Source organism: Amblyomma americanum, chromosome 10 (assembly GCF_052857255.1).
Source record: "Amblyomma americanum isolate KBUSLIRL-KWMA chromosome 10, ASM5285725v1, whole genome shotgun sequence".
Classification (NCBI taxonomy): Eukaryota; Metazoa; Arthropoda; class Arachnida; order Ixodida; family Ixodidae; genus Amblyomma; species Amblyomma americanum.
In genome coordinates, this window is record NC_135506.1 from 77,554,765 (window position 1) to 77,582,127 (window position 27,363).

A 27,363-nucleotide genomic window follows, 5' to 3' on the forward strand; every position below is an offset into this window, starting at 1 on the left:
GCCATGTTTGGCGCCGGAGTAGGGGGCACGGGCTCGACAGCCGGCAGCCGAACCCGAACAGCCTTCGTCGAGCACGCGCCGCCACCGCCGCTGAGGGCGCTAAGGTCGCGTCATGCGCATACCTTTTCCGGATCAAGATCACGACGTCGTGCGCACAGACCGAGTCTTTCGCTAAGACGGCGCTCGTAGCTCAGTTTGGCTACGGCTTCCCGTGCCTCAAAGGAGGACCACCCCAGGTCACCCTGTACCGCCTCGTTCGGCACACTGCCGTGAGCTCCCATGGCCATTCGTCCTACCTCTCTCTGCCGCGTCTCCAAACCTTGGCGAGTCACGGAGGATAAACAGATGACTGCGTTGCCGAAGGTAAGGCCTGGCACCGCCACTGCCTTCCATAACGATCGGGTGACTTCAAAACGGTTGAAAGCCCATAAGGCACGTGAGCTCAGGAAAGCCCGTCGTCTGATGGCCGTCGTCCGGAGTTGCTTCTCGAAATCCTGTACATAGTTGCGGCCCGCCGAGATTTCTATTCCTAGGTATCTGTAGGACGGCAACCAAAGGACACTGTTGTTCTGAAGATGCAGGGGTGGGGTCTCTTGTCCACTGTCCTCGGACGCCTCCGGCGGGAACCTGACTGCTGCAGACTTCTTGGCGTTGAAACGGAGCCCGAGGCCATCGCCCTCAGATGAGCATATGTCTAGGAGGCTCTGGAGATCTCCCGCGTTGTCCGCAAGCAGTACTATATCGTCTGCATACAGGAGGGCTGGCAGCCTGCGAGTACGAGTGGCGCCATCCTTCATGTAGGTGAGGCTGAACCCAACTCCGCTCTCCACAAGGCGCTGCTCCATCCCCGAGATAAACAACATGAACAGGATCGGCGACATAGGGCAGCCCTGACGCAATCCCCTAGACACACTGATTGGCCTGGTGGTTGAGGCCCCCCGGTGGATCACTGCCTGGGTTTCAGTGTATAAAGCCTTCACCAAGTGTAGTAGCGGTTCCGGGATAGCCTGTGCCTCCAGGACCTCCCACAGTCGATTTTTGCTCCACTGAGTCGTATGCCTGGGCTATATCCAGAAAGCCCAGTACCAGCTCTCGCTTCTCTTTGGCGGCGATCTAAATTGAAGATGTCACAACGAAAAGGTTGTCTTCCAGTCGGCGATTGGGTCGAAAGCCATTTTGCAGCTCGCCCAGAATATGAGCACCTTCCGCCCCTCTCTGTATGTGAGCTCGCAGAATGTGGCAATAAGCGATACAAAGCAGATGTTACTGCAATGGGTCTATAGCTTTTCAAGAGGGTCTTGTCTCCTCTCTTTAGTACCAGCCGTATCCTTGAGCACCACCACTTTGGCGGAACAGTGCCTGTGGTCATTACATCGTTTAAGGCGTCCCTGAGTTGTTCCCGTGTTCTTTTCTCCATCTTTTTTTATTAGTAATGGAGGTATGCCATCTAGCCCTGCTGCCGAGTTTCCCGCCATGTGGCAAGGAACGAGTGAACCTAGTGAAGCTGTGCCTTATGAAACTGCATGATGCAGGTGTGCTTGTGACTTCTTTGACATGTGATGGACTTTGATACAACTTCACTATGTTTAAGAAACTGGGAGCCGTTACTGACGACGAGTCCACATTGGCAACGTGGTTTCCCCACCCTGTCACACAATACAAGATTTACTGTTACTTAGATCCATGTCACATGTTGAAGTTGGTACGAAATGACTTTGCTTCATTGAAGTGGCTCAAAGATTCTTCTGGATCATTAGTAGAATGAAATTATGTAGCACAACTTCATGATCTCCAGGAAAAAGACGACCTAAATGCAGCAACAAAGTTGCGTGCCGCACACATTGACTGGGAGAAGCAAAAAATGAAGGTGAACTTTGCAGCCCAAACCTTAAGCAGTAGTGTGGCAGATGCTATTGATTTCTGCTGGGAGGACTTGCAAATGCTGCAGTTCAAAAATTCAGAGCCAACAACTAAAATCATTCGTGTCTTCGATTGACTATTTGACTGCCTCAACTCACATCCAAGGCTTGACATGTTCTCTGCTCTTGAATGAAGCACACTACTGCGTTACCTGCTGACATAAGTTGTCACAAGGCCACATCGAGTTGTTTTTTGGTGCTGTACGTTCCAAAGGGGGCTTGAATAACCCTACAGCGTTCCAGTTGGTTGCTGCTTACATACAACTTGTCATCCGCAATGAGGTAAAAGGTGGTCGAGGGAATTGTTCATCGTTAGATGAAACCCGCATCTTGTATGTCAGCAGTGACTCCTGTGCACATGATGAACTGGACATGACAAGAGCAAAACAAAATGGCACAGGCAGTGTCCCACTATGCATAGAAGAAAGTGCATTAGATGAACTAGAAAGCCTTCCTTTGCTTTCTCCTTATGTGACCAATGTCACTGACTGCATTGCAGGGTTTGTTTGCCGAATGGTACAGCATAAAATTCCTTGCACTGTGTGCCATGCAGCTGCCATTGCAGAAACATGCCCCTCAGCACTATTGCACAAGAAAAATCGTGGTGGTCTCACCAAGCCATCTTCCTCCACAACTCGCATCTGCCAGCTAACTGAAAAGGTGATTCAGCAGCAAGAGAAGATGCATGATGGTAATCTAAAGAAATACAATGCTGAATACCTGACAGTCAGAATTATGAGAGTTGTCTGGACACCCTCGTGAGCTGTACTCTGAGCTACACCACCATATGTTTGAATCAGCTGTTGATTCCAACCATTTTGTTCGCCTTGTGAAATGTGTAATTAGATGATATGTAAAGATCAAAATGCATCATGCTGCAAAAAGGGCAACTGCAAAGCTCACTGGTCCCAACATTCGCAAGCGACTGTCAAAACTGATTTTATTCAGACACCAGTAAACATCACTGTAGTGGACTCTCAAGTCAAACTCGCTCAACTGGAACTTCCGGTCTCGTGCCGTCACCCTTAAGTCTATTAATATGTTTCCCTTAATGCGGCCCTTGCATAGGAAAAATTTTGGCCTCCTTCGATTTTGACTTACTGAGAGTCAAATATATTTCCGAAATTCCTGCACAAGAACTGCATTGCTTTGGGGATGAAGAAATCTGGCATTCTTGCAATTCCATACTGAAGCACTGCAGCTGACTTATTTCCTTGTTAGGCTTGTATTTTTTAAAAATAAATACTACATTATTATTGATTTGTTAAAAGGCACTGTGTGCATTATGTGGATGAATAGGTGTGTAATAAATCACTTCCGTCTTCTGTTCAAATAATCATTGTATTAATTTTGATGAATAAATGCCGTAAAAACTATTGTGAATAAATGGTGAAACTTGCATGCCCCAATTGTCTTGCTTTACGCTTTTCTCAGAGGACAAGAATATAATTTATGTCTTGTGAGGAACAAAACTTTAACCCTCCTTTGATTTTGCCTTCGGATAAGTACAAAAACTTATTTTGCTTGCTGCTTGTAGGTGCTGCTATATAAATGTGATTGTGCTATGACGCAATGTTAAGTGTGAATGGAAGGTGATGATCTCATACTGCAATGAGATGTCCACGTACACACTGGCTCGTACTCAGTCTATCACACAGATTCTAATGCCTAGCACTTGCGGTCCATGTCTTGCATACACAGATGCACATCACTTGCACATGGTTTGGAGATGAGCTTCCATGCAAACACAACTTAGCACACTCACTTATGGTCGCGCAGCTTTCATAGCGTTAATGGTGCAGTCCCCATACAGCTGCAGAGACAGGCTGTAGATACACACATGTACGCATGCACGCGCACAGACACACGTAACCGCACACGCGTGATGTGCAGTGTAAACCATATACGCTCTGCACAGGACCCTAGCATGAGTGAGAGGCAGGTATCTCTGCCCTCTCACATAAAAACAGGAGCGGCCTTCGACGCGCACCAGCCATCAAGCCCTGCGAAGACAGCTTCCTCCAAGAGAGGGCGAGTCCAACCGTTGGACGGTAGCTTCCAGTTGTCTCCTTGCATCAATGCAGAGGCGGTAAGCGCAAAGAATGTGACAAATGTCCGGGATATTGCAGTGTAGGAAATTCGGCTGGCTCGAACTCCGTTTTTGTAGAAACATTTTCTGTGCATGACGCAAAGCCGTAACCGATGTTACAGGGTCCTTGGAGCCGCAGGACCTTAAATCTCCATTGATCCTACAGGTGAAGTCATGTCGATGGCTCACGTCATTCCAGGGTAGAACTATCCCTGTACTCTGGGGAGAAGTCGAGTGGTCATTCGAGTGACGCTAGCCTCGATTTGCCGCATCGTTCAGACCTTCATTCCTGCGCGGAAATTCTGCTTTAAGGTGTCTTTAGTCTTATCGTCATTCGACTAGTGCTCCTTTACGCTAGTAAGTGGTGGTGGTTGTTGCTATGAAGGGGGGAAAGGGACACTGGTCCCAACGTATGTTGGCCCTTTGGACATCACTCTTGGGGATCGGAAGTGAAGAACGTGGTGTTTACTGCACGTGCCCCCTTTGCCGAGACCAGGGGCCCTATTCTCGATATTCGCCGATCCGCCCAGAGCGGAGCGTACCCGTGACGCGTACATCAGGGCGGTGCCAAGGTGCGTTAATGCAGAATGGTATGACGAAATTGGAAAAGAAAGAAAAAATTATGAAAACAATACATACTATCGTCTGCTACTTGGCGCCAAGTTCAAAAAACACCGATGCCCTAAAGCGTGCCTGAAGCCAAGCATTTGCGGCGCGTAGGTGCGTATGCATTCTGATTACAGCCACTGAGCAAAGCAGTGCAATGCATTGCGGTCCCAGCGTATCAGTGCATACATATGCGTTCCAGCGAAGGAATATATGGCTCTGGCATTGGTTCTCAACGCGGCACGAATAGTCGCAAGAACAGTGAAGGTAGTTTAGCGGTAACTGCGTGAAACGATGTTCTTCGCGACGCTGCCGCTGCTATACCCACAAGAAGCGACAAAAGTTGGTGGCAGAACGTGAAAAACGCTGTGACTGATAATTGTTTGGGAGTCCCTGACTGTCGCTTCATTGGCGCATGTGGCGTTAAGAGAGAGAGTATTCGCGCGGCCATACAGTGAAGGCAAAAAGAAATGATTTACTGAAAATTTACCGCTTTATCACTTATTTTCGTCACATGAAAAAGTGTAATAAAGAATTGAACTTACATGAAAAATTTGCACGTTTGTCCGTTCACGGACATTCGCTAAGAAATATGGGGAAGAGCTCTACAAAGCACGCAATCGCGGCAGATCTAAAATGAACTCTGCAGCGGGCCACAGTGAAGGCGATAGCGAGCAGAGCGGTGCCTATGTACCGCGCTATCCAGCTTGAAGCGCTTCTGAATTTTATGCAGAACAACTGTGCGTTCGCCCACGCGGCCAATGACAGCATATCAGCAGAGGAAAGGCGGGCACTGTGGGTGTAGCTGGCAGCACAGCTGAATGCCACAGGGACGGCCACTCGCTCGCCTGAAGGGTGGAGGCGGCTATGGCAAGAGCGGGTGCGAGCCGCCCGCAAAGCTGGAGCGCTGGCTGCTGCTGACCAAAGGTAAGGTGAAGTGCTCACAGAGCGCAGCAGGCATCACGGAGGCTTGACTTGCATTAATAATAAATGAAATGCATAACACAGTTACATGTTCTCTTTTGCCCGTCCGACCACTGAAGTGCATGTGTGTAATAGCCAGTTCTCGTATTATTAATGCACGAAAATGGGCGGAGGGCTGCCGAACCCTAGAGCAGTCCCAAGCAAGGTCGACGCATGGATTCTTACCATCGTCGGCCAGAAATGCTTCGGTGGCTGCAGGGCCCCCGCTGTTTTCGGAGCTCAGGAATACAAGTTTGCACACGAAGTATGCAAAGGGTTACGCAGGTTTTGTGTCGCTGTCATAAGTCTTCTGACAATGTGGTGAAGCATACGATGCCTGACAAATGAGTTGACGTTTAAAACATATACTAATCCTTTTTATTGAAATTATTGAGAGGAAGACAGCGCACATTTTCACAACACACAAATGCACAGAGCTATGCTGGAAATGTGCATAGTGCACTTTCTGAAATGTACAAAACAATTTCAGTTCATCCCTCTCTGTGAATGTTATGAAAAAAATTTGTACCTTTGCACTGCAAACAGTACACTAAGTGGGTGTGCACACACACAAACAAGCACCGCAAAGGTTGCTTACAACTTACAGGGTTCATTAGCATGCCGTATAAACAGCGCTGCACACAGATTTACAAAAAAAATTTGTACCTTTATGTCAAAAGATACCTGCAAAAATTGACATGGCAACAAACTGTTGAAAGCCTCAATAGGAAACGCGCTGCAACTGAAACATGATGCATGAGGTAAAATAATCCGTCTCCTGCACTTCCAGGCAGCCAGGCCAGCACCAGCAACAACGGCTCCACCCGACGAGCACGATTACATGAATCCAGGTTTGTGACATACACCACTTCACAGCAGCTTTGCATGCCTCATGTAGTTGGTACTTGAAAGCAAGGTGGTGCATCGAAATAAAGCATTGTTCCAGCAAATAATAATCACTGCACCAGTTGTTTCTCGCAGCTGCAGATTTACTCTGAAGGAATATGCCTCCTTCAGGACAATTGTGCTTTTGTCACCACAGCATTATCATTATGAATTAGTGGCCAAGTTGCGATTTGCTTGGTAGGCACACTTCAGCAAGCAGTACCTGAGCTAAACAGTTAAGTATGTGTCCTAAAGATGGCACACAATGAAGTAAAGTAAAAGATTGAAAATAATAGTATGCATGCCATAAATTCGCTGCATGTGAAATGTCCACATTTCTGCACATAGGCATTCAGTCCAAAGTGTCTCCTAAACTAAATGAACATGCACCATTCCCACTTCGAGTTGCTGATCAATTCGCTCTCTGCCTGCCATCTGTTAGCCATCCTGGTTTGCCTGGCACACCAACTGCACTGGACAGGAGGTGGTCCCAGGTTCAATACCCAGAGCACAATGATTTTGTAATGAAGTAATGAACTGTGTGGTTTTCCTTTGTAACCACAGTGCTGCACTTATGTGAATGGTAATGAGTAATTGCTCCAATATTTCAGAAAGGTGTTCACAACACACTGCCATAACATACATGCAGAGGCCCACGCCAGCACCTCAACATCACCAGCCACCACCCCCCAAGCACTGCCACTTGTACACAGGTAGCTTCATACCCTTCCTCATAGGCCTCTGTGCCAAGCCTTGCACAGAGAAGGCGTGCCTTGAATTATAGCCAACCAAACCAGCAGGGGCCCCTGGTGAATAGTCAGGAACATCAGCTTCAACAAATAGGCGGAGGCCTGGCGCACATCAGGGCCCATATGTCAAGGGTAAGTAATAAGCAATTCCTTCACCGTTGACTCTCTTAAAGTATTCATTGTTTATAAATAGTTATGTTGTCTTTACAATAAAGATTGAAGGCCATATGGCGCGCCAGGCTGATGCCACAGAGGAGCTGGTGCGGACTCTGCGAGCAATGCTTGCTTTAATGCAGTCGGAACCAGGCGCCCAGTGAGGTGAGGCTCGTACGCAGTCGCAAACTTTGAGAGAAACATAGGAGAAAATGTCCCTTTGTAGTCAGAGTGACACAGTGAGATCATGCATGGCGGGCCATGCTACTAAGGCTAGTAGAACGATATGGACGACAGGCTCCGACGGCCACACCCAAGATAGCCTTCAAGAAGCCATCTAGGTGACGCAAAACTATGCGACTGAGAGCGGGCTTATGTGCGCACCTGAGAATTCGGAACTGCTCGTTATCCACGTGCATTCGAGGACCCAAGTAGTCTACCCCAATATCGACCTCCACCTCGAAGGCCCTCCCACCCATAGAGTAGACAGACTGCGGGTGCTGGGACTGTACCTACAATCTAACAGCCGAACGAACTACATTGTACAGCAGCTCCAGAAGTGATCTGTGCAGGGGGCACACTTGATACGCTGCTTCTCCAAGAGCCATATTGGGTGGCCGGGGAGATCCCGGCAGAGTGGAAGCTTGCTAGGATTAAATTTATTCCTAAACCAGAGAAGAAGGTCTGTATTGAGAATCTTCGTCCCATCTCGGTGACGTCCTGATTGGCCAAATTGATGGAGCATGTGGTCCTCAAGAGGCTTCAGGGTTATGTGGAGGACAAGGAGTTGATACCTGGAACGATGATTGGCTTCAGGGCTAATTTATCAATGCAGGACGTCATGATACAACTCAAAAAGAACATGGTTGATCATGGGTATGGAACGGGCACTAAGGCTATCTTGGGGCTTGACCTCACTAAGGCCTTTGACAATGTAACTCATGAGGCAGTATTCAGGAACCTATCGGACATAGGACGAGGCAATATTAAGGAACCTATTGGACATAGGACCAGGGGGTAGAACCTTCCGATACATCAGATCATTTCTGGAGGGTAGGACTGCGGAGATTGTAGTCTGAGAAGTTAAATCAGATCCCTTCCCGTTGAGGAGCAGGAGGACACCACTAAAGTCGGTTTTATCGTCGTTCTTATTTAATCTCACCTTGATCAAGATACCGTCGAGGCAGGCAGGGATATCGGTACTTCAGCATACATTTTATGCGGACGATATTACTCTATGGGTAACAAAGGGAAGCGACGCACAAATGGAGGAAACTCTACAACAGGCAGTGGATATTGTGGAGGAGCTAGCAGGGGAGGCAGGACACTTGTGCTCTCAGCCCAAGTCCGAGCTTTTTGCGCTTAGGGATAAATCAAGAGGGATACATGTGAGGCACTATGTGCCGCCACCACTGCTAGAGGTGAAAGGGGGGGGGTGCACCGGTCGCTGAGGTCCAAACGATCAGGATCCTGGGTCTGTATCTGCAGACTAACAGGAAGAATAGGGAGGCCTTGGAACAGCTTAATAATACAGTCAATGCTACCATGAGGCTAATCAGGAGAATCACCAATCGTAAGAGACGGTTCACGGAAAAGGACTTGTGTAAGCCGGTACAAGTGTTTGTACTCAGTAGAATAGTGTATGCGATGCCTTATATGAAGATGGACGTGATGGAGAAAGGCAAGGTGGAGGCTATGATTAGGCAGGCGTATAAGCGGCCCTTGCATTGCCTAAGAATGTGTCTACCGAAAAACTGCTGGAATTAGGGGCGCACAACACCCTGAAACAACTGCGGGAGGCACACTTTGTGATGCAACTCAGTAGACATTCCAAAAGCGAGGGTAAGAAGGGACATATTGGAGAGGATCAGCATTGGAGTTGATGCTCCAGTCGGGGACATGAAAATTCAGGTGAAGCGAGAAATGCACAAGGGCTTGTACAAAAACCTTTGCCCAAAAATATGCATCTGATGCATCACGAGAACCGCAGGAAGGCAAGAGCCAGAGCTGTACATGCTAAGTACGGGAAGTGCAACGGGGCAGTCTACGTAGATGTTGCCGAGTATAAGAACAAGGACGCATTTGCAGTTGCGACGGTGGACAGGCGGGGACGCTCGGTCACCTCTGGATCAGTCAATACCCGCTCCTCAAAAACTGCAGAGGAGGCGGTGATAGCGCTAGCTACAGCTAATACTAAAGATGACCCGATTTTCAGCGACTAAAACAGCCATCTGAAATTTGGCGAGGGGCAGAATATCTGTCACAGCGGCACGATTGCTACATCGGGCCATGGGGCAAGGGACTGCAGAGGTGGAAATTGTCTGGGTACCGGCACACTCTGGGAATCGTGGGAACGAGGCGGCTCACATGAATGCTCGAGGTTTCGTCAGCCGAGCAGGTGAGCCGGACTTTCCGCGGAGGTCCACAAGAGATGGGCTGGCGCAATTTCACGACGTTAGTAACCATTACAAACTTGAGCGGAGAATTTACCTGCCCCCAGACAAGCAATTCGTGAAGGCGCAGGAAAGCGTCTGGCAAAGATTGCAGACTAGCTCTTCCTATAATCCATGCGTTAAACAAAATCTACCTAGACGTTCAGCCAGAATGCAAATGGTGCCAGGAACTGGCAACCTATGACCACATATTATGAAGCTGTAGCATAGCGCTGCCAGCGGCGGATATTCTGCGTGATCCTTCTCTCGAGCAGTGGGAGGCCATGTTGGCCAGCTTAGACACGGTCGTCCAGACCAGGGCAATGGAGTGGGCCACCCAGGTCACCGTCAGCCATGGGTTGATGGCAATCTAGCACGGAATCGTCCGCACATGCGTTCTGACGAAAATAAATTTTTTCCATCCATCCAAGAGTCAAGGAAAGTGACACCAAGCAAATTGTGCAGGCATTGCTAATCAGCCATGTGAAGTTCTACGCACGTTATCAACGACTCAGTCGAAGTGAGCTAAATCAGCTGAATGTCCTCCTGCGATTGGCGGTCTAGACAGCCCTTGGACTGCCCCCGTACACCTCGACACCCCACCTGCTTTAGCTGGGGCTACGTAACATGGCAGAAGAGCTGGTGGAAGCCCAAAAGACCATTCCTTTGCAGCAGAGGTACCAGGCCACCCCGCCCAAACTCGCAGCTAAGATCGCAGTAGCCCCAGTCCTGAGCAATATGCACCCCGAGCTCCACGCTGCCTGTAGAACAGCCAGAGTCAAGGCACTCATGTGCCAATACAGCTGTGACCAAAACTTGTTATATGTCGACGCGGTGAAATACCTGTTAGGCACAGACACTAAGGGACTAGTGGTTACAAATGCGCTCATTTGAGATTATGGGCTCCGTTGGGGGCATGATCTCAAGCGCGATGGCTGAGGAGACTGCCATAGCGGTAGCACTTGCTTCCATACACATAATGTGTGCGCCGCCGCGATGGCTCAGTGGCTATGGTGCTTGGCTGCTGACCCGAAGGACGCGGGTTCGACCTCGGCCGCGGCGGTCAAATTTTGATGAAGGCGAAATTCTAGAGGCCCGTGTGCTGTGCAATGTCAGTGCACGTTAATGAACCCCAGGTGGTCAAAATTATCCTGGGCCCTCCACTATGGCATCCCTCATAGCCTGAGTTGCTTTGGGATGTTAAACCCCCATAAACCAAAGCAAACATGATGTGCGGCCACACATGATGAACACCACGCCAGTCCGATATACACAATAATTAGACTCCACAGACTCACAGGCTGAGTGCGGCGCCTTTGCAAATATTACGTTATCTTTGCAGGCCGCGTGTGCACTCTCGCCAATCAATTCAAAGAAGTGAAAGTTGCACTCAACCTTTGCCAAGGCAGCAAAGAAAAGAAGTCAACCACGATGCACAAAACGGCGCACAAAACATGAAATGTTAATGCAATTAAGGCAATCAAAAGAATTCAGCATTACAAATTGGGACTGCACATCATGGCCCACTGAACTGCCAATGGCAAAATAGCACTAATACGGTGCTCACCAGTGCATTTTGTCCCGAACGAGAAGACTTGTAACTCCATCATGACGGTGAAGCTCGAGACTGAAGGGAAAGAATCGATATTCTTTCATGGCTAGGTGCTAAAAGTGATGGTTGTTCTTTTGGTGTGCTGCATACACACTCACACTGCACTGGTGCACTGAGTAGAGCCACTTTTCACATAAAGAGCACAGGACCAAGGCACATATCATGCATTGTCCATTCTTCAATGGCAACTGAAATGATGATGCACATGGCACACAAACACAGTATGCACAAAGCCGATTTTTTCACAACACTGCACCACCACACATCACGGCACAATCCACACGTAGAGCTTGCAGCTTAGAAGTAGCCACTGTTCCAGCTGAATGACTGTGAGGTTTGGCTGCTGAGCATCACAAGGTTGCAGATTCAAGCTGTGGCCACATTTTTATGGAGGCTAATGCTAAACATGTCCATGTGCTGTGCTGTCAGTGTACATTACAGAACCCCAGCTGCTGGAAACTTCGCATGCCATAGACCCCCCCCAAGTTTAATGAAGTACATTGTGTACTGCAATTTCTTCAGCATCACTTCTGCACTGCATTCAGATCACATCCAGTTGATACTGATGTAGAGCAAGAAGCATGGATTTCCTGTTTCAGAAAAAAATGCCAAGGGAAAAAAACGCTGTGTAGGTTTACAGACGCAGCAAAGCACCATGTTATGGAACCTGCGCCATGGCACGCATGGGGGAAAAAAAATGTTGCAACTGTGTTTTCACTGTACACATGAACACAAAACAGAAAGCGGCAACATATTTGCTACTGCATGAAACATAGTATGCAGCACTGCAAAAACTGGTGGCAGATGTAAGTGACGAGCCTTATGGTGCTGTTGACTTGGCTGAAGGTGCTGGTGATGTGGCTGGCAGTGCTGACGATGTGGACGTAGCTGGCGGTGCTGACAACGTGGCTGGTGCTGGTGAGGCAGCTAATGGAGCAGACAGGATGTCTACCGGCGGTGCCTGTGAGTGAATGCCTGCAGCAGCTGCTCACGCTTGCTCCTGCCTATCCAGTAGAGTGCGGGGATTTCCTTTCTTCTTCACACTGGTCTGTGTCCCCATCAGGATCGTCACTGTCGTAGTTGTCGAGATAAGGCTGCCAGGCATAAATGCACACATTGTGCAGCACTACACAGGCTGCAACAATCTTCGCAGCGACCTCCGGTTCATAGTGCAGTGCTCGGTACCTCTGAAGACATCTGAACCGACTCTTCAGGACACCAACTGTCCACTCAACAACAGACCTGAGTGCAGAATGAGCACTATTGAATCTGGCTGCTGGACTGCCATGTGCGTGATGCCGGGGATAGGCGTGATGAGCCAGGGCTGCAATGGGTAGGTGTCATCACCTGCATGTGAATGAAAAATAACGTTTTAGAGTCTGTTCATGGCGCTTGGTAAATATAAGTGTTTGTTGCTGTTTTTGTTCCTTTTTATTGATGCTAGCAACTATTCACACTTTATTTACCTCACTTTTAAAAGCTGCTTGCTCATGCTTACCTGTTTATACTTATGTCTGCCAACATTACTTTCAATACCCATTGTTAATTTATTACTTATGTTATTTATATATCTTCAATGTCACTAGTTTACGTAGTGCAATGTTTTTATTTAATGAATATTTCATCTTTTATGAACTACCTTTTTAATTTTATATGTCCCTATTCATAGGTTATGTATTACTTGATATTGGGTTACTTATGCCTGTTTTCAGAGTTATTTGCTTGCATTCTTTAAAGAGACACTGAGGAACACTCCATCCAGCAACTGTTGTCGGTAAAACTTGATTCTCTGACTCTTTCTGCCTATGTTGACATTTGTCTTGCAACAAAACATGCATTTACCTCTGAGGAATTCGGATTAAAAATTCTTCCTGCCATTCGATTCAAACTTCTTATGTCCTTGCTAAAAAGGGTGGGATGCCACCGCTGTGATCAGCGACCAAAAATTGGTGTCGGTGGACACGTTTTACTTGCAAAATCTGACGGTGATGGCGAAGCCTGTATCTCGTTTGCTGGCCTTTTCTATTTTATAACACCTCATTTCTTTAAAAAAGTGGTCTTATTGATACAGCCTAATTATATTTGTCCTCAGTGTGCCTTTAACATATACACAGTATTCCTTGCTTTATACACCAAGCAAACATTTTTGTTAACAGTCAAATGGTGCTCAAACAATCACATATGCCTCATAAAACGAACTTGCAAAGCCTTCATATTGCTACAGAGAAGAGGGCAGTGGCACGGGACAGAGCACTCAGCTAGGACCGCAGCCATTAAATCATATTTCACCATGTCGTCCTGTTCCTTGGCTTGTGAGCTCGCACCACTGTGACATCCATATAGCATGGCAAGTGTTCACTGTGTTCATGAGCCACGTTCAATTATTTTTGCGCAATACACCTGAGGGAACAGATAGCTTTTCAGTTGATGGTCTGCAAACCTTGTTCGACATACTTAAACGCATGTTGATATCGCTGTTCAGCAGCACTTTCTGAACTGGCATGATCCCGGTGAACATGAAAGCTGCTATAATTACCCCAATTCACAAAGGTGGTGCACATAATAGGTATGACAATTATCGTCCTATTACAGTCTTGCTCTGTTTGATTGAAATATTAGAAAAGCATCTGCAGGTTTCAATTACAAGTTTTTTAGATGAGCACAAAATCCTGTCACCACGTCAGTATGGTTTTGAGCTAGGTAAAGGGATGGAAATACTTTTGGAGGACTCTTCTAACATGTTAAATCAATCTTTTGAACATAACCAAGTAGTGTGTGCACTGTTTCTAGATGTCAGCAAGGCTTTTGACAGTGTGTGTCACGGTGTGTTATTGTGTAAACTGTGTAGGTTAGGCTTCCGTGGACTGTTTCTTTCACTTTTGGAAGTTTTTACAGCACAGAACTCAAAATGTCTCGATTAAGAGGGCAAACAGCACTTTGCTAATAAAAGCTGGCGTTCCTCAAGGTTCAATAATTAGTCCCCTGTTATTTAACGTCTACGTGAATGACCTTTCCAACGCTGTGCCTGTAGGCCTGTATCTGTACGCTGATGATACTGTCCTCGTATCTCGGTCGCCGAACTACTCTGACTCACTTTCTTCTCTTCAAGCTGCAGCAACTATTGGTATGGACTGGTTCTTTCACAGCGCGATGAAGGTAGATTTAAACAATCAGCCGTTCTTGCATGGATTTGATTGCTTTCAATGTTAATGTGTACCCCTGAGCTATACAACTACAGTGAAATACCTAGGAGTATACTTTGACAGTGCTCTTTCATGGAATGATCACTTATCCTACGTTTGTAAAAAGCTCCGAACTGTTTCCTATGTGCTTTACAACAGCAGGTACTACATGCCACTTTCAATATGCAAAGTTATTGTAAACACTCTTGGTTATAGCGTGCTGCGTTATGGCATATCGATTTATGGTCATTAGGCAGTTCATTGCATGTACAGGATCAACTCTCTCCTACGATCTTTGTTAAAAAATATCGGCTAGGATTTAGGCCTTCACTGTAATTCAGATGTCTTTATGGTATTTTCGCTATCTGATCTTGATCACCTTTTGATGGAAACGATTGTCCTGAAACATTTTTGGTTTAGTGACCCACACGGTCTCTTCGACCGAAGGAACCTTTTTGTATTCCCTGACGGTGTACAAGATATGGAAAGCGAGTAAGAGATTATTACATTCCCTTTTAGTTTAACAGGTTGCCTCCAGGTGTTTGCCGGGCAAAAACTAATTATAAAATAAAAAAGATGCTGTGATAAACTAATTAGTGGGCTTAAGACATTTTACACATGCTTTACCACCTGTTATATAAATACTGTGATTTCATTGGTTACTGCTGTATTTTTTGCACTGACCTGAGGTATTGTCATGCCATTTTGGCTTTCCTTCCTCACAATTTATTCTGAAGAGGTTTTTTTTTACATGTAACATGGGTTTTCTGTCTGCTTTTATTTTGGCACTGTACTAATTTGATGTTCCGTAATTTTTAATGAGCGTTTATGCATGTATGTATGTCAGCGCGGTTCCGTTGCATGTCGGGCTCTGCCACTCAAGCCATATGAGGCTTTGGCAGGCCAGATTTTTGAACATTTTTTAAACTTTTGGTGCAATAAAGTAGTATTATCATTATTAAACCTTTCTGGTAAAGCTACTCGCTGCATTCACATTTGTTCAGTGCAGATATTTCCCCACCACTCACATAACTAGTAAGTATTCACCAGACTGGAGGAAGCTGTGGTGGCACCGGTCATAGTGTACCGGGTGAGCACACCGCACGAATGAATCATGGACAGATACAAGGAATGTTGCATCCGGTGCCCTGATACGCAGGTTTGCATCGCACACCTGTGAAGAAATGTGCCCAAATGCCTTTATTATTTTTACTCAGTTTGCTATAGTATGCCATACATGTTATGATGCAGATGTTATGCTTATTTATGCTATTACAGTAGATGTCATTCTTGAGCAATATTTATTACAAGTAGTAATCATAAGTTCGGCATACTTTTCTACTTGTGCCATGTGCAGCACTGCTCCTCCTGTTACTTGAGTGTTTTTGCATGTTCATGTCAGCTTACTTGCAAGTACTGACATCCGATAACATTTTGGAGCCCTCGCTAGGAGCAGTGCAGATGAAATGAAACGAAATTGGAAATGAAATTTCTCCAATCAATACTATGACTACTACACCATGTACAGCAAAACGCATCATAAGCAACACACTGAATGCAACATATTGCCCATGCTTCCAAGACAAGTGCCTGGAACACTTGGTAGACTTGTGACTTATAAAATAAATTTCACTGTGAACATGACGAAAAAGCACCAGCACGAAGCATCATAGTGTTAAAAAGTAACAGAAATTGTGCATGTCCTGTTCGAGAGCATGTGAGTTCTGCGTGTATCTTGTTTGTGCCAATTTTTTACTCTATTAATGTACAGATTAGGCTTCTTTACTAATGTAGACATGCACTGCTGAAAGAAGTATCCAGCCTGTGCCTCATTTATTTTTTCTTCAATGCCACGTGGCTGATTAACACCAGTTAGAACATCGGAACGACTGAACTCCTTTCCCTCTGCACATTGCGGGCATTGCATGTTTGTTTTTCATAAGTCAAGATCAAACCATTTTTTATGCTTTCCACTGCGGTCGCATACATTAACTTGCACTCTCCAATAGGACGTTTTCTCTTCATTGTAAACTTATGCACGCGTAAGTGCAGCACATGTACATACCGAAATACTCCTCAAAGAAGGCGCTCCAATCAGTGGTATTATCAGATATTCTTGACACCGCGGTTAATCCGTATTTAATCGCCTTGCACATGTTAGCATGAGGTTTCTGGAGCTCGCAGGTGCAATGAGCTGAAACACGGCTTAAGCTGTATAACCGCGGCGTCATGAAAATCGGTCGACACCACTGGCTGGACGGCCTTCTGGCGCTCCGTTCTTGACTTGTAGTCGACTATGTTAAAAATGAACAAAGGGCATCGAAGAGCACCATTGCAAGGCTGGTTACTGTCGCTCTTACCACCATGGCGTTCAATGCGTAGTACCGTATGTGGCAGAAGTACACCGGCTTGTTGACTGCGTCGGATGGTGCGCGGATGCAAACTAAAGTTCCGTCGATAGCACACATGCACCCCTGGAATCTGCTGTCCAGCCACTGAAACCCCTCTCGCACAGTCGCCAGTTCCGCCGGAGTGTATGGTACTGAAATCCATTCCTGTTTCAGGCAGCTTACAATGGCGTCTAGCTGTTACTGCGTGAATGCAGCAAGTGACACTTGGCTGGCTAATGGCCAAATGTTCATCGCTGGCAATCACTCCCTGAAAGCTGCCTGTGCCGCAAAAGCGGAGCGCGCACAGCACCTGCTGCTCCACTGTCGGAGCAGTACTTGTGTACACGCGCTGCCACTCACGATCGTCGCGCAGTTCGTCGCACAGCCACATCACCAAATCCTTTGTGAGTGGGTAATGTCCACGGAACATTTCGTCAGGCATATCGAAGGCATCACGATGATCGTGATAACGGCTGCTCTCCGACTCCATGCCTAAAAGAGAGCGAGCAAAATAGACCTTGCCTTGAAATGGGCACTTCGATCGAGCAACCACAAAGAATAGTACTTTAAAGTAACAAAGTTATATTCACTGAACGCCACAGCCAGTGCGTCGGCTGCATTTGCCTGTGTTCTGTAAAAGGCGTAGACCAATGATCACGATCCCCTGGACCGATGATTCCCCCATTGCGGGCGAAGGGTTTGCAACGGGAGAGCAGTTAGCGCCCTTATGTGGCTGCACATTTAAACTCTGGCTAATAACGACCTCAACCCTTGCTTATTTCACATGTGCCCTTATGACGCCATTTCATTGCATTGTGCAAACAAAACAACACTTTTATAAGTTTAGTTTTCGCTTCAAAAAAATACCTGTCAAACTGTGGTGACCTAACGTCGTATAAATCAGCGTTGCATTCCCTCATTTGCATAATTCGGGTACCTTTCACCGAACGAAATTATGGTGGCGAATTGCAGCCATTTTTAGCAATGGCGGCACATCGTAAAAAATGATGAAACATCAATTTGACATCACTTCAAAATGTGTGCGTATCATGTGTTACACGTGACATTGTTACAGCCAATCAGATTTCAGAAAGCGGCCATTCTCAGTGTGCATCTATTTTCTCTAAATTGGCAATTCGAGTGCATGTGTTCTCATACGTACCACTTGTACCTTCTTTTTCCCTTCACAATCACTTATATTTACTAGCCGGGCACCAAGAATAGCGCTGCTGAAAATGTTTTTTCAATGCTCCATCAATTTGACGTCAGCGCGAAAAGTGCGTATGCAACAGACGATGATTGACGACCACTTTGCCCTGCCTTGACGCTGACTGACACTTCCGACAGCCAATCAGATAGGCAACATGGCGCCGACCGGCGAATGTGAATATCGAGAATAGACCCCCGGCTGAGACAGTGTGAGAACTGCATGTCTGTTTACTTCGGTTTCTCTGAAATTACAGGGTTCCCCATACAATGCTCACATTTCCCACGTTCAGGTTGCTTGTTCCCTTCATATAACAGAAGATATTACACAAGAACAACGCAACTAGCTGAGAACGAAGGCGCAAAAGATGCGACTTTTTGCATTGAAATGTACAGCACACCCAGCACTTCCGGGACATGCCACCCAACTTCCGGTGGCTTCACTTGCGCCCACTTTGGAAAGCGGGAACAGAGTCACTGGATAATTATCCAGTGACTCTAAGCAGGAATGCGGCATTCAGCCACCTAGTGGAGATCAGTGGTCTCCACCTCTTGTGACATACAATTTCCCCAGAAAACTACAAAGTTTCTTGCAAAACTAAGGTACATTCCTTTGTGCGGACACATTTATCTATCACATATAAAAGTTTCATAGAAAACATAAAATGGTCATGGGACTTCGATTAGCGTTCTTATCTAAACATGCCATTAATATTATATACTACTTTGTTCGCTAACTTACTGTTGCTCTTCTGCAAGCCAAGCCAGCATTGATGCTTTGATAGCATTGATAGGAAATGACAAAAACAAAGAGAAGTCTCTTTTAAGGTAACTGAGTGCTTTTCAAGAGAAGGAAAGTGCAGCAGAGGGCATCAGTCAGGTGGCTGGATGAGATTAGGAAGTTCGCGAAAACTAAATGGCAGTAGCTGGCACAGAGCATGACAACTGGAGCAATATGGGAGATGCCTTTGTCCTGCAGTGCGACACTGATGGTAGCTAAAAAGCATGCAGAGTTGGAGCTTGCACAACTTCCTTTAAAATGTCATGCGGGCTATCCTTATCCCTGCTTATCCTCACCTGCTTAGTAAGGTGCCTGGTCTCCAAACTTCTGGCAGTGGTCCCAGCAGCCTCAAAAAACTTGCTTTAGCACACTGCAAAAAAAGGTTGCAATAGCAACATGTAAGCCCCTACTTTCATTTGTCTCAGCACGCAACAAATTTGTGTGTATACATGAATACAATCAGTACCTCAATAAAGATAGCATTTAGGCTATTTGTACAAGTAAGGCCATGAGAATCTCTGGGCTTTTTTAAAACACAAGATCCAATCAGCACAGCTGCAGGATGACAGATGAAATGAAAATAGGTTCTTGAGAAAAGGAAATGGCGCAGTATCGGTCTCACATCTGGGCGTACCTGAACAGTGTTGTAAGGGAAGGGATAAAGGAGGGACTCAAAGAAGAAAGGAAGAAAAAGGTGCCGTAGTGGAGGGCTATGGAATAATTTCGTCCACCTGGAATCTTTATTGTGCACTGACATCACACAGCACACGGGCGCCTTTGCTTTTTGCCTCGATCGAGACGCTGCCGCCGCGGTTGGGTTTGAACCCGGGTACTCCGGCTTAGTAGCCGAGCGCCCTAACCTCTGAGCCACCGCGGCAGGTATGACAGATGTTCATAAATATGTTTTAAAGACAAGCTCCTATTTTATGGATTCCAGAGCAATAACAAAATATGAACACTCCGTGAAGATTGAAAAACAGTGCAAAAAAAATCAGAAAACCAATATAAAGAAGGAAACTTCTCAGTACTGCAGATAATGTACAGAAGTGCAATGGGCTTTACCTCTCGACTGTGAAATCTGCCCTAAACATAATCTGCAACTACCAGAGCACCTATAGAAAAACTGGCACTAGCACAATACTTGGGAAAGCATCCCTTTGTATTGTTTCTCACAGCCGCTGCAGAGGACTTGATATTTTGAACGAAAGAGTGTGCCCATTGATGTTAACTACCACAATAGAAAAAAACACGCTGTTGTGCTGCATCCACTAACCTCAAATAGAAGAAAAGGGGTAGAAAGGGCAGAGCCTCCAGAGGGGAAAAAATGTCTTTAGCAGTAAGAACATGAGCAAATGCAAAATTAATGCCCCATTTTTTAGAACAGGCCATGAGCACATATAAAAACCCCAAGAGCTGTCTTGCTGCATGCACTGAGGGCAATGTGCCATGTGGATTTAAAGAAGGCGGGAGGTGTCAGATATCTCCCTAAGCAAGAACTTTTCTATTGAAGAATCATACTCAACTTCAATTTCACTAAGAATAAAGCTACACGAAGCACAGTGGAAACATCTCCCAGCATCATGTGTGTCAACTCTAGCTTAATCCCTGTCGTCCACACTGTTCTGCAACACTTCCGCTGCCCATAAATCTGCCCTTGTATCGTATCTTATATTCCTTTCTTGCATTGATGAAACAACTGGCTTTATGAAAAACATACAGGCAAAGGAATTCAATTGTAAGCCATGTAGTCGATTCAAGCTTCAGACAGGTGAGGTTAAAAGTTTCTTACACCACACACACGTATGGAAGGCTGGGATGAAAAACAAATTACTCTTCATGGCCCAGAAGCAGACACGATGTGGTGCACCTATTTGGACTAATGCTGCAGACAAGGCAAAATTTCCAGAAAAAAAATAACTGATAAAAATAATAAGAAAACCTACTACTTATCACGATTTTCATGCATCAGCTTGGTCTATTTGCTGGCAGCGAAGACCATTCTCAGGGCTAACAGGATAGTCAATTACATAGATCACTAACTGTATGCAGATTATTACATGAAATACTGCCTAATGTGCCCAAGCTGCATGCTGTCCAACTTTATTGCAACTAATAAGTCAGCATATGTGAGGACACAGTGGTTAGCGTGGTAAAGAAAGAAAGCTGACTGTGCTTTCATCCTGGGGTTGTTATAAAGGGATGACCTGCCATTCAATATTTTGGCAGCACTTGCAAAAATTTCACTTTCCAAATTAATATTTGTTGTCACAGACTGTCCACTTAAGCTTTCTGGTCCCATGTTTATTGCACAAAACAAGCAAACTAATCAGAAATTGTCTGGAGTGTTATCCACTATAATATTAATATTTCTGTGCTTTTAACTGTGTCATAAAGTATGTAAGCACACTTGCAAGATTTTTTACAAAGAACCTTTCTCTGAAAATAAATTCATGAAGACATCTGTGCAATTTCCGTAGTAGAGACCACTGTGAAGGGAATAACCAAGCTGGACGTCAGGTGAACATAAACTAAAAGATTATTTCACTAACTGCCTTTGTCTTAATGCACCCACAATGCGAATTTTCCACAGAGTAGTTTCGTTGATACACCACTGAGTCACTTGTAGCAACCACTATTGGCTTATACAAAAAAAGGTGATGCTCCAAATACCCCTTACCTGAACAGGCCGGCAGGGCCAATGAAGATGTAACGGTACAGCACAGCAGTGCAAAATGCAGGCCAAGATGTTTCTTGCTGAACGCTGCATGAAAGAAAAATAGGATGAGCATATCACGAATGGAAGAATGCAAGACGAGTCATTCATGATAAGGTAGTATGGTCACAGGAAAAAAACTGTCAACAAATGGAATGGTTGTTAGATGCAAACTCACAGGAGTTTTATACCGGGTGTTATAGGGAAGACTAAGTAATTTTCAAAACAGGATTTTTGAGGTAAAAATATGGCTTTTGCAGCATGGTATTGCTACTGTTGGTGGACGTCAGAAAACTGGTGAATCATTTTAACTAGTAAGGTGGTTAACTAACTTTCAGTAATTAATTTTAACTATTAGAGTTAGGCATCTGGTTGCAATTAGAGATTTGTAGCCAGTTGTTAGTAACCGCCATATCAGTTTTTAGAATTTCGAAAACATGATTACCCTCGGTGCTGTGGCCCCACAAATTTTGGCTACATCGTGCCAAAATACATGCGCATTTGAAGAGCGTGCAGGCAAAGCAACTCCTCCAGTGCACATAAGTAGTTGAAACAGCCAAATAATTAAAAAGTTAATTATTAGAAAATAATTAACCACCTTACTACATAAGATCACTCACCAGTTTTCTGATGTGCCACTGCTGGCAGTATCATGCTGGAAAAGCCATAATTTTACCTCAAAAATCGTATTTTTGAAAATTAGTCTTCTTTGTAACACCTGGCCATAGTGCAGGGAATGGTCAGGTGCAGTGTTTTTGGCGCATCAATCAGCCTTTTGTCTGGCTAACCACTGCAATGTGCACACTGAAAAAGTTTGCAATGTCACATAATGTAAAAGGGTACCAAAGAAGTGTAAAGTGAATGTTTTTACTAAGGTGCTCTGCAAATTGTCTGGTTTTTGCGCATTTGTCAGCTGTCAGTCAGCCAAAAAGCAGCATGTCATGCCAAACACTGCATTTTCATAGTCTGCACTGTAGATGGGGTGCAGAAAATGTGTATCATTTGTGCATGTAATTCTATTGGCCAGCCATGATGATGCTCATATACCATTTATGATTGGAAGGCTTAGTTGGAAGGCTTTCCAACAGAGGTTGCTTGCAAGGCTGCACTTTATTTTTCTGCTCTCTACATTAACCCGTGTTTCTTCACTGTTTTCAAAAGTGTTTTATCAATAATGTCAACTGTCTGCATTACTAGAAGACTGATGGAGAAGTGCTACATTATCTGCCAACCAAGCAAGGAATGGAAAAATATGGGAAGATAAAATGAAATGAATAGAAACAGCACATGTTACTTTTGAAACAATTACTGCATACAAGATGATAGCACGAAAACATGGCCTTCATAAAACTGATGCTAGATTATGGAACAATGATTATTGCTGCCACTGCAAAGTAAACGTTTTGGTATTAAAGGTATCTTAAAAAATTCTTTCTAATTCATGTTTCTGCACCAATTCCAGCAAAAAAATCAATGTAAGAGGGATTACTAGCAAATCATTGTGACTCAATGATTTTGATAAACCAGTTGACATTCTGCAATAAAAACAGCGTTGCCCTAGTAGCCTCGAAACTATGAGGAGCACCAAAAGAAAAAGCTCCTCCTAAAAGCAATGCCAAATTTAAAGTTAGGTGTAACATAAAAAACCATTAACTATGGTTTGAGATATTAATTTACAGCAGACCCCAGCAGAACATGCCTACACAGAAACATGCAAATCCTTTTCAGTAGCAAGGAGTTTAATACCAAACTTTTGGTTGCATGTTCATTCCCTTGCAATGATATGTAACAGATTAGTGTATACAGGTAACTGCATTTTGTCTTGAGGCTAAAAATAACTGATAATTAAATTTTTCTCTAATGATGTTAGTTTCAACAGGTGTTTAGGATATATCACATGAGGTACTAAAAACAGCAACAATCCATGCCTCATTTCATTCAATATGATCATAGGTCAGCCTGCCTCAACAGCTGGAATGACAATGAATTAAGATGCAGCAATTATACTGCTTTTTTTTATACCACAAGTTAACTACACTAAACCTGGTGGTGACAGGTACTAGTAGGCCATTTGAAAGCGAAACCGAATGAGAGAAAAAATTAAAACTATTTTTTAGTTCGCAGTTGTAGAAGAATACACGTGGTGATACACGGACGCTAATGCCTTATCCAACGATAAAAAGGAGGAAGCACGCAACAGAATCTCTGCATCCATGCTTGTTTATATTATGTGCACCACTCTATCTGTTCTCAGGGAGACATAATTTAAATTACCCCTCCCATCAAGATAAATTAATCTTTAACAGTGAATATGAATATGTTTGGCTTATGTGGGTCTAATGCCCCAAAGCGACTCAGGCTATGAGAGACGTGAACGTCAATATTTACAGCCATACATATGCATCTTTCCTTGTTCACCACAATGAGCAACAGAGCAATGGTAAGGCACCCCCCATAAAAAGCAATCATAAAAAGAAATATGCCTCTGAAGCTTCATGTGAAAATCAGTCAAGTAGATAGACATGCACACAGATATTCAAACTCACCTAAAAAGCAACAGACTACTAAAAAACAAACACACTAAGAAAAAGTCAAACAAAAAATCATTCGAACTGCTTAGTTTTCGTGGCATTACCAGTCAATTAGAACATCACAAGTCTTGATTGGAAATTTCAGTCGGAAATGTCTCTACCCTCTAAGAATTCTGTATCAAATAGGATAGAAGGCAGCCATTAAAACGCCACACACGTTTCACAATCTACTACACAATAAGTACAAGGTAGGCATTTCAATGAGTATCAGTGGTCCTGCAAGCATCCAACCACTCCTGGATAAGTGTCTGCACTGTACTGCCGCTGTGCTCCCAAACAGTGCAAAATTGTGTAAGCAGTGTGTGGTCTCTTGCCAAAATTGTCAATATTTTTCCTCATGCTAAATCAACATTGGACCATAAGACAAGCTGCAGTAATTAATGAGCTCCCCATGATTTTCCATCCCGTGGGGTTTTTCAACAAGTATAATAACCTCAAAAAAAATGCAGGCATCCTACTTCACAGTACACGGCTTGTACTGTGTACAGTGTACGGCTTGTACTACACACTGACTGCCATAACGATGAGCCAAAAGAGTGGCAAATGCCTGTTCTTTCGTCTAATCTGTTTGCTCCCAACTGCACTGTGAAAGCTTGAAGGAAGCCAAGCATGGTGCCACTGATATCAAATGGATGCCATCTACAATATTGGCTCCAACAAAGGAGCACAAATTGAGGCTCCTGACACCACAACTTTGCAAAAAAATACTGCACGAGATACATTACCACTTCTAGAGAACCAGCTACACTAAGTAACAATGCTTAATCCCATCCACAGTGCTGCCTCCATAGGAATCTGCATACAAAGCTGGCATTAGCAATGAACCTTGTTTCTCTATATTTTTGGAAAAAGTGACAATGACCTATGCAAGCAATAACCACAAATGAACTTTGCACTGCAAAAACTGAATGAGTACATTCGTTTAATGAGTTCGTTCCTTCCAGCACTAGCTCCATAAAGCAGCAAAACACACATCATTGCAACTGAATCCAGCATATTGTAGCAAACTTGCAGGGCAGTGGACACTTGAGTGATCGTTCCGATTCCTTAGAGATCATATGAATTATTCGTTTAAGGCAATAAGAGCTACACTTAGGCTTTGACATTAGTGCCCACATACAACCTGCACAAATCCATTCATCACAATAAATCAAGACTTGACAAACTTAACCCAAAAGTAAATTGCAGTTAGGAAAAAGGGAAATTAAAGCTGAGGTCAGTAAAAAGGATCACACCCTAAACATTGTGGTGCATCAATTAAAAATCTAACGGCTGCTACAAAGACAAGAAACTGTCAACAGCTCTTCAAAACTGTTAACATAGTAACAATTTAGGAATCACCATCAAAATGCACAGTGTATGGAGAAGATATGCTACTTTAAAAAAAAGAACATCATAGTTCTGTGTGTATAAGGCTTAATGAAAAATGAGAATCATACAATGAACTGCACTTTCATTTGCTAATGCATCTGCAAGATGTGCTATAGGTCCAAACCAAATTTATATATTTTGGAAGCGCGAAATACCCGGATACGGAAAACACATTTGCACAGGACAAAGCACTCTACGTATTTCGTGGTTGAAAAAATGTCATTTCATACCACACTCTTCCAGCTTCCAATTTCAACCCAAAACACGTTACAGAAAATCTCGACACAATCGCAGCGCGGTCAAGCATTAAGGTCAACCAGGATAAAAAAACAAAAAATGAATCTCCAGCTGGCTGTTCAAGAGCATTGCTTTGCAGCTAGCCTACCAGCCGAATAAAGAGAAGGCGCCATATGCGCGAAAAAGAACAAGCGACGCGCTGAGGCAGCGCGGCAAAGACGACCACCGTTCGCTCTGTAGCTCGGTAGGGAGACGCGCTCGGTGGGACCCTAGCATCAACCAAGAGCTATGGATCCCAAGAGCTATGGATCCCAAACAATGACCCTCTTAACGTCTCCGATTTCCCGCATGGCGCATCCTTGCTGCGCCCTTCTTCTCGAAACCGATCGGCTCAGGTAGCCGATGGCGGCGGCTCATTTCGCCGCCTTCGTGTCTCCGTTAGCGAGCAGCGCAACGCCGACAGGCGAGACACGCGACCTGCACCAGTCGAGATCTGCTTTCGTTCGTACAGTGCTTGCAGGGTGCGCCGGCGTTTCTATAACACGAGCACTATTTAGACGAACAAAGTTTCGCTTTCTCATTCGCAAAAGCTGCGCACTTCTTCCGTGGGCGCGAAGGGCTAGCGTTACACACGACAGCATTGAAGTCAGGCGGTCTCTAATAATGGTATTCTGAATGTATGCGTACCATGGAAGACAGAAGGATGTTTGCAGCCCAAAGGTATGCATCCAGCACGGTATGGCCCACGTCAAACGTCTTCGTAACACCGCGACACCGCTGACAGCACCAGGCGCTTCCGCCGCCTAGACCGCCACAAACGACGCTGTTGCGCATGCGTCGCTCACTCCGCGCGCGCGCGCGAGCGTGCCGTAGCGCAGCTGCGAGCTGTATTTCTCCGCGGATGAATGAAGTTCGACAAAGTGTAGCATACTTCTTGCTTTTTTAAGCAGATATAGCGCGTGTCGTGTGCATGATGTGTTTGAATTGTTTTCTCATAGGACCCTGCTCATACGTCCAAATATTCAAACCCTCAAAGCTTAATTGCCCGTTTTAGTAGTAACGTAGCGGAAGCGATTTTGAAGCGAGACTTCGGTCATTCGACATGGCGGACGAGGCGGTAGCAATGCTTCTAATCCTTAAGCATTGCGGCTTCTTGACGTTGTGGCACCTTTCGTGTGATTTTTAGTGTGTAGATAAGCAGAAGTAAATGATTGTCGGTTATTAATAAGATCATACGCTTAAGTTTGGCTGAATTACAGGCTCCAAATAAATTTTTATTGATATGAGCTTGTAATCGCTACTTAGCAAGTGCTGCAAAAACTCCGTCGGCGCTCAAACTTGCGAATTGAGCATGATAGTAAAGTGCGATAAACACTTTCAACTGCAATTTTTTGCGCGTTGACTTTCTTGTTCTTTCAGCACTCACCCGAAAGCGGAAAAAAACTACTTTAATGACCCAGACAGGCTGACCCTAAATTTCGTGT

The 27,363-nt window shown here is 45.0% G+C and overlaps 1 protein-coding gene, 1 long non-coding RNA gene and 1 pseudogene across 4 annotated transcripts; 2 read left to right on the plus strand and 1 right to left on the minus strand.

The window, feature by feature from the left end:
• On the plus strand, positions 1 to 16,514 carry LOC144106652 (uncharacterized). Of its 3 annotated transcripts, none has more exons than XR_013309083.1 (4): positions 1 to 363; positions 5,348 to 5,541; positions 6,368 to 6,428; positions 12,255 to 16,514. It is a non-coding gene; the product is annotated as an uncharacterized LOC144106652 (long non-coding RNA). The 3 variants fall into 3 exon arrangements; XR_013309082.1 differs by lacking the exon at positions 12,255 to 16,514 and adding an exon at positions 7,112 to 8,095; XR_013309084.1 differs by lacking the exon at positions 12,255 to 16,514 and having other exon boundaries at positions 6,376 to 8,095.
• Positions 7,439 to 12,246, plus strand: LOC144107273 (uncharacterized; annotated as a pseudogene).
• On the minus strand, positions 12,621 to 26,713 carry LOC144108429 (uncharacterized). The gene is made up of 5 exons (XM_077641669.1): positions 26,567 to 26,713; positions 21,645 to 21,728; positions 19,264 to 19,337; positions 16,951 to 17,472; positions 12,621 to 12,755 (listed from the first exon to the last, which is right to left on the minus strand). The coding sequence occupies exons 1-4, from the start codon at positions 26,711 to 26,713 to the stop codon at positions 17,433 to 17,435; spliced, it is 345 nt and encodes a 114-aa protein (XP_077497795.1). The 3' UTR covers positions 12,621 to 12,755; positions 16,951 to 17,432.
• Positions 26,714 to 27,363: the final 650 nt, after the last annotated feature.

What these genes read in the sequence shown, in the direction of transcription:
- LOC144108429 (XM_077641669.1), bottom strand. Translation starts at nt 26,713, where the DNA reads ATGCGCAACAGCGTCGTTTGTGGCGGTCTAGGCGGCGGAAGCGCCTGG. An exon ending in ACATCCTTCTGTCTTCCATG is followed by an intron (nt 21,729 to 26,566) that starts GTACGCATACAT and finishes TCTTTCATGCAG; the next exon opens with CGTTCAGCAAGAAACATCTT. An exon ending in GGCCCTGCCGGCCTGTTCAG is followed by an intron (nt 19,338 to 21,644) that starts GTAAGGGGTATT and finishes CTTTTTTTGCAG; the next exon opens with TGTGCTAAAGCAAGTTTTTT.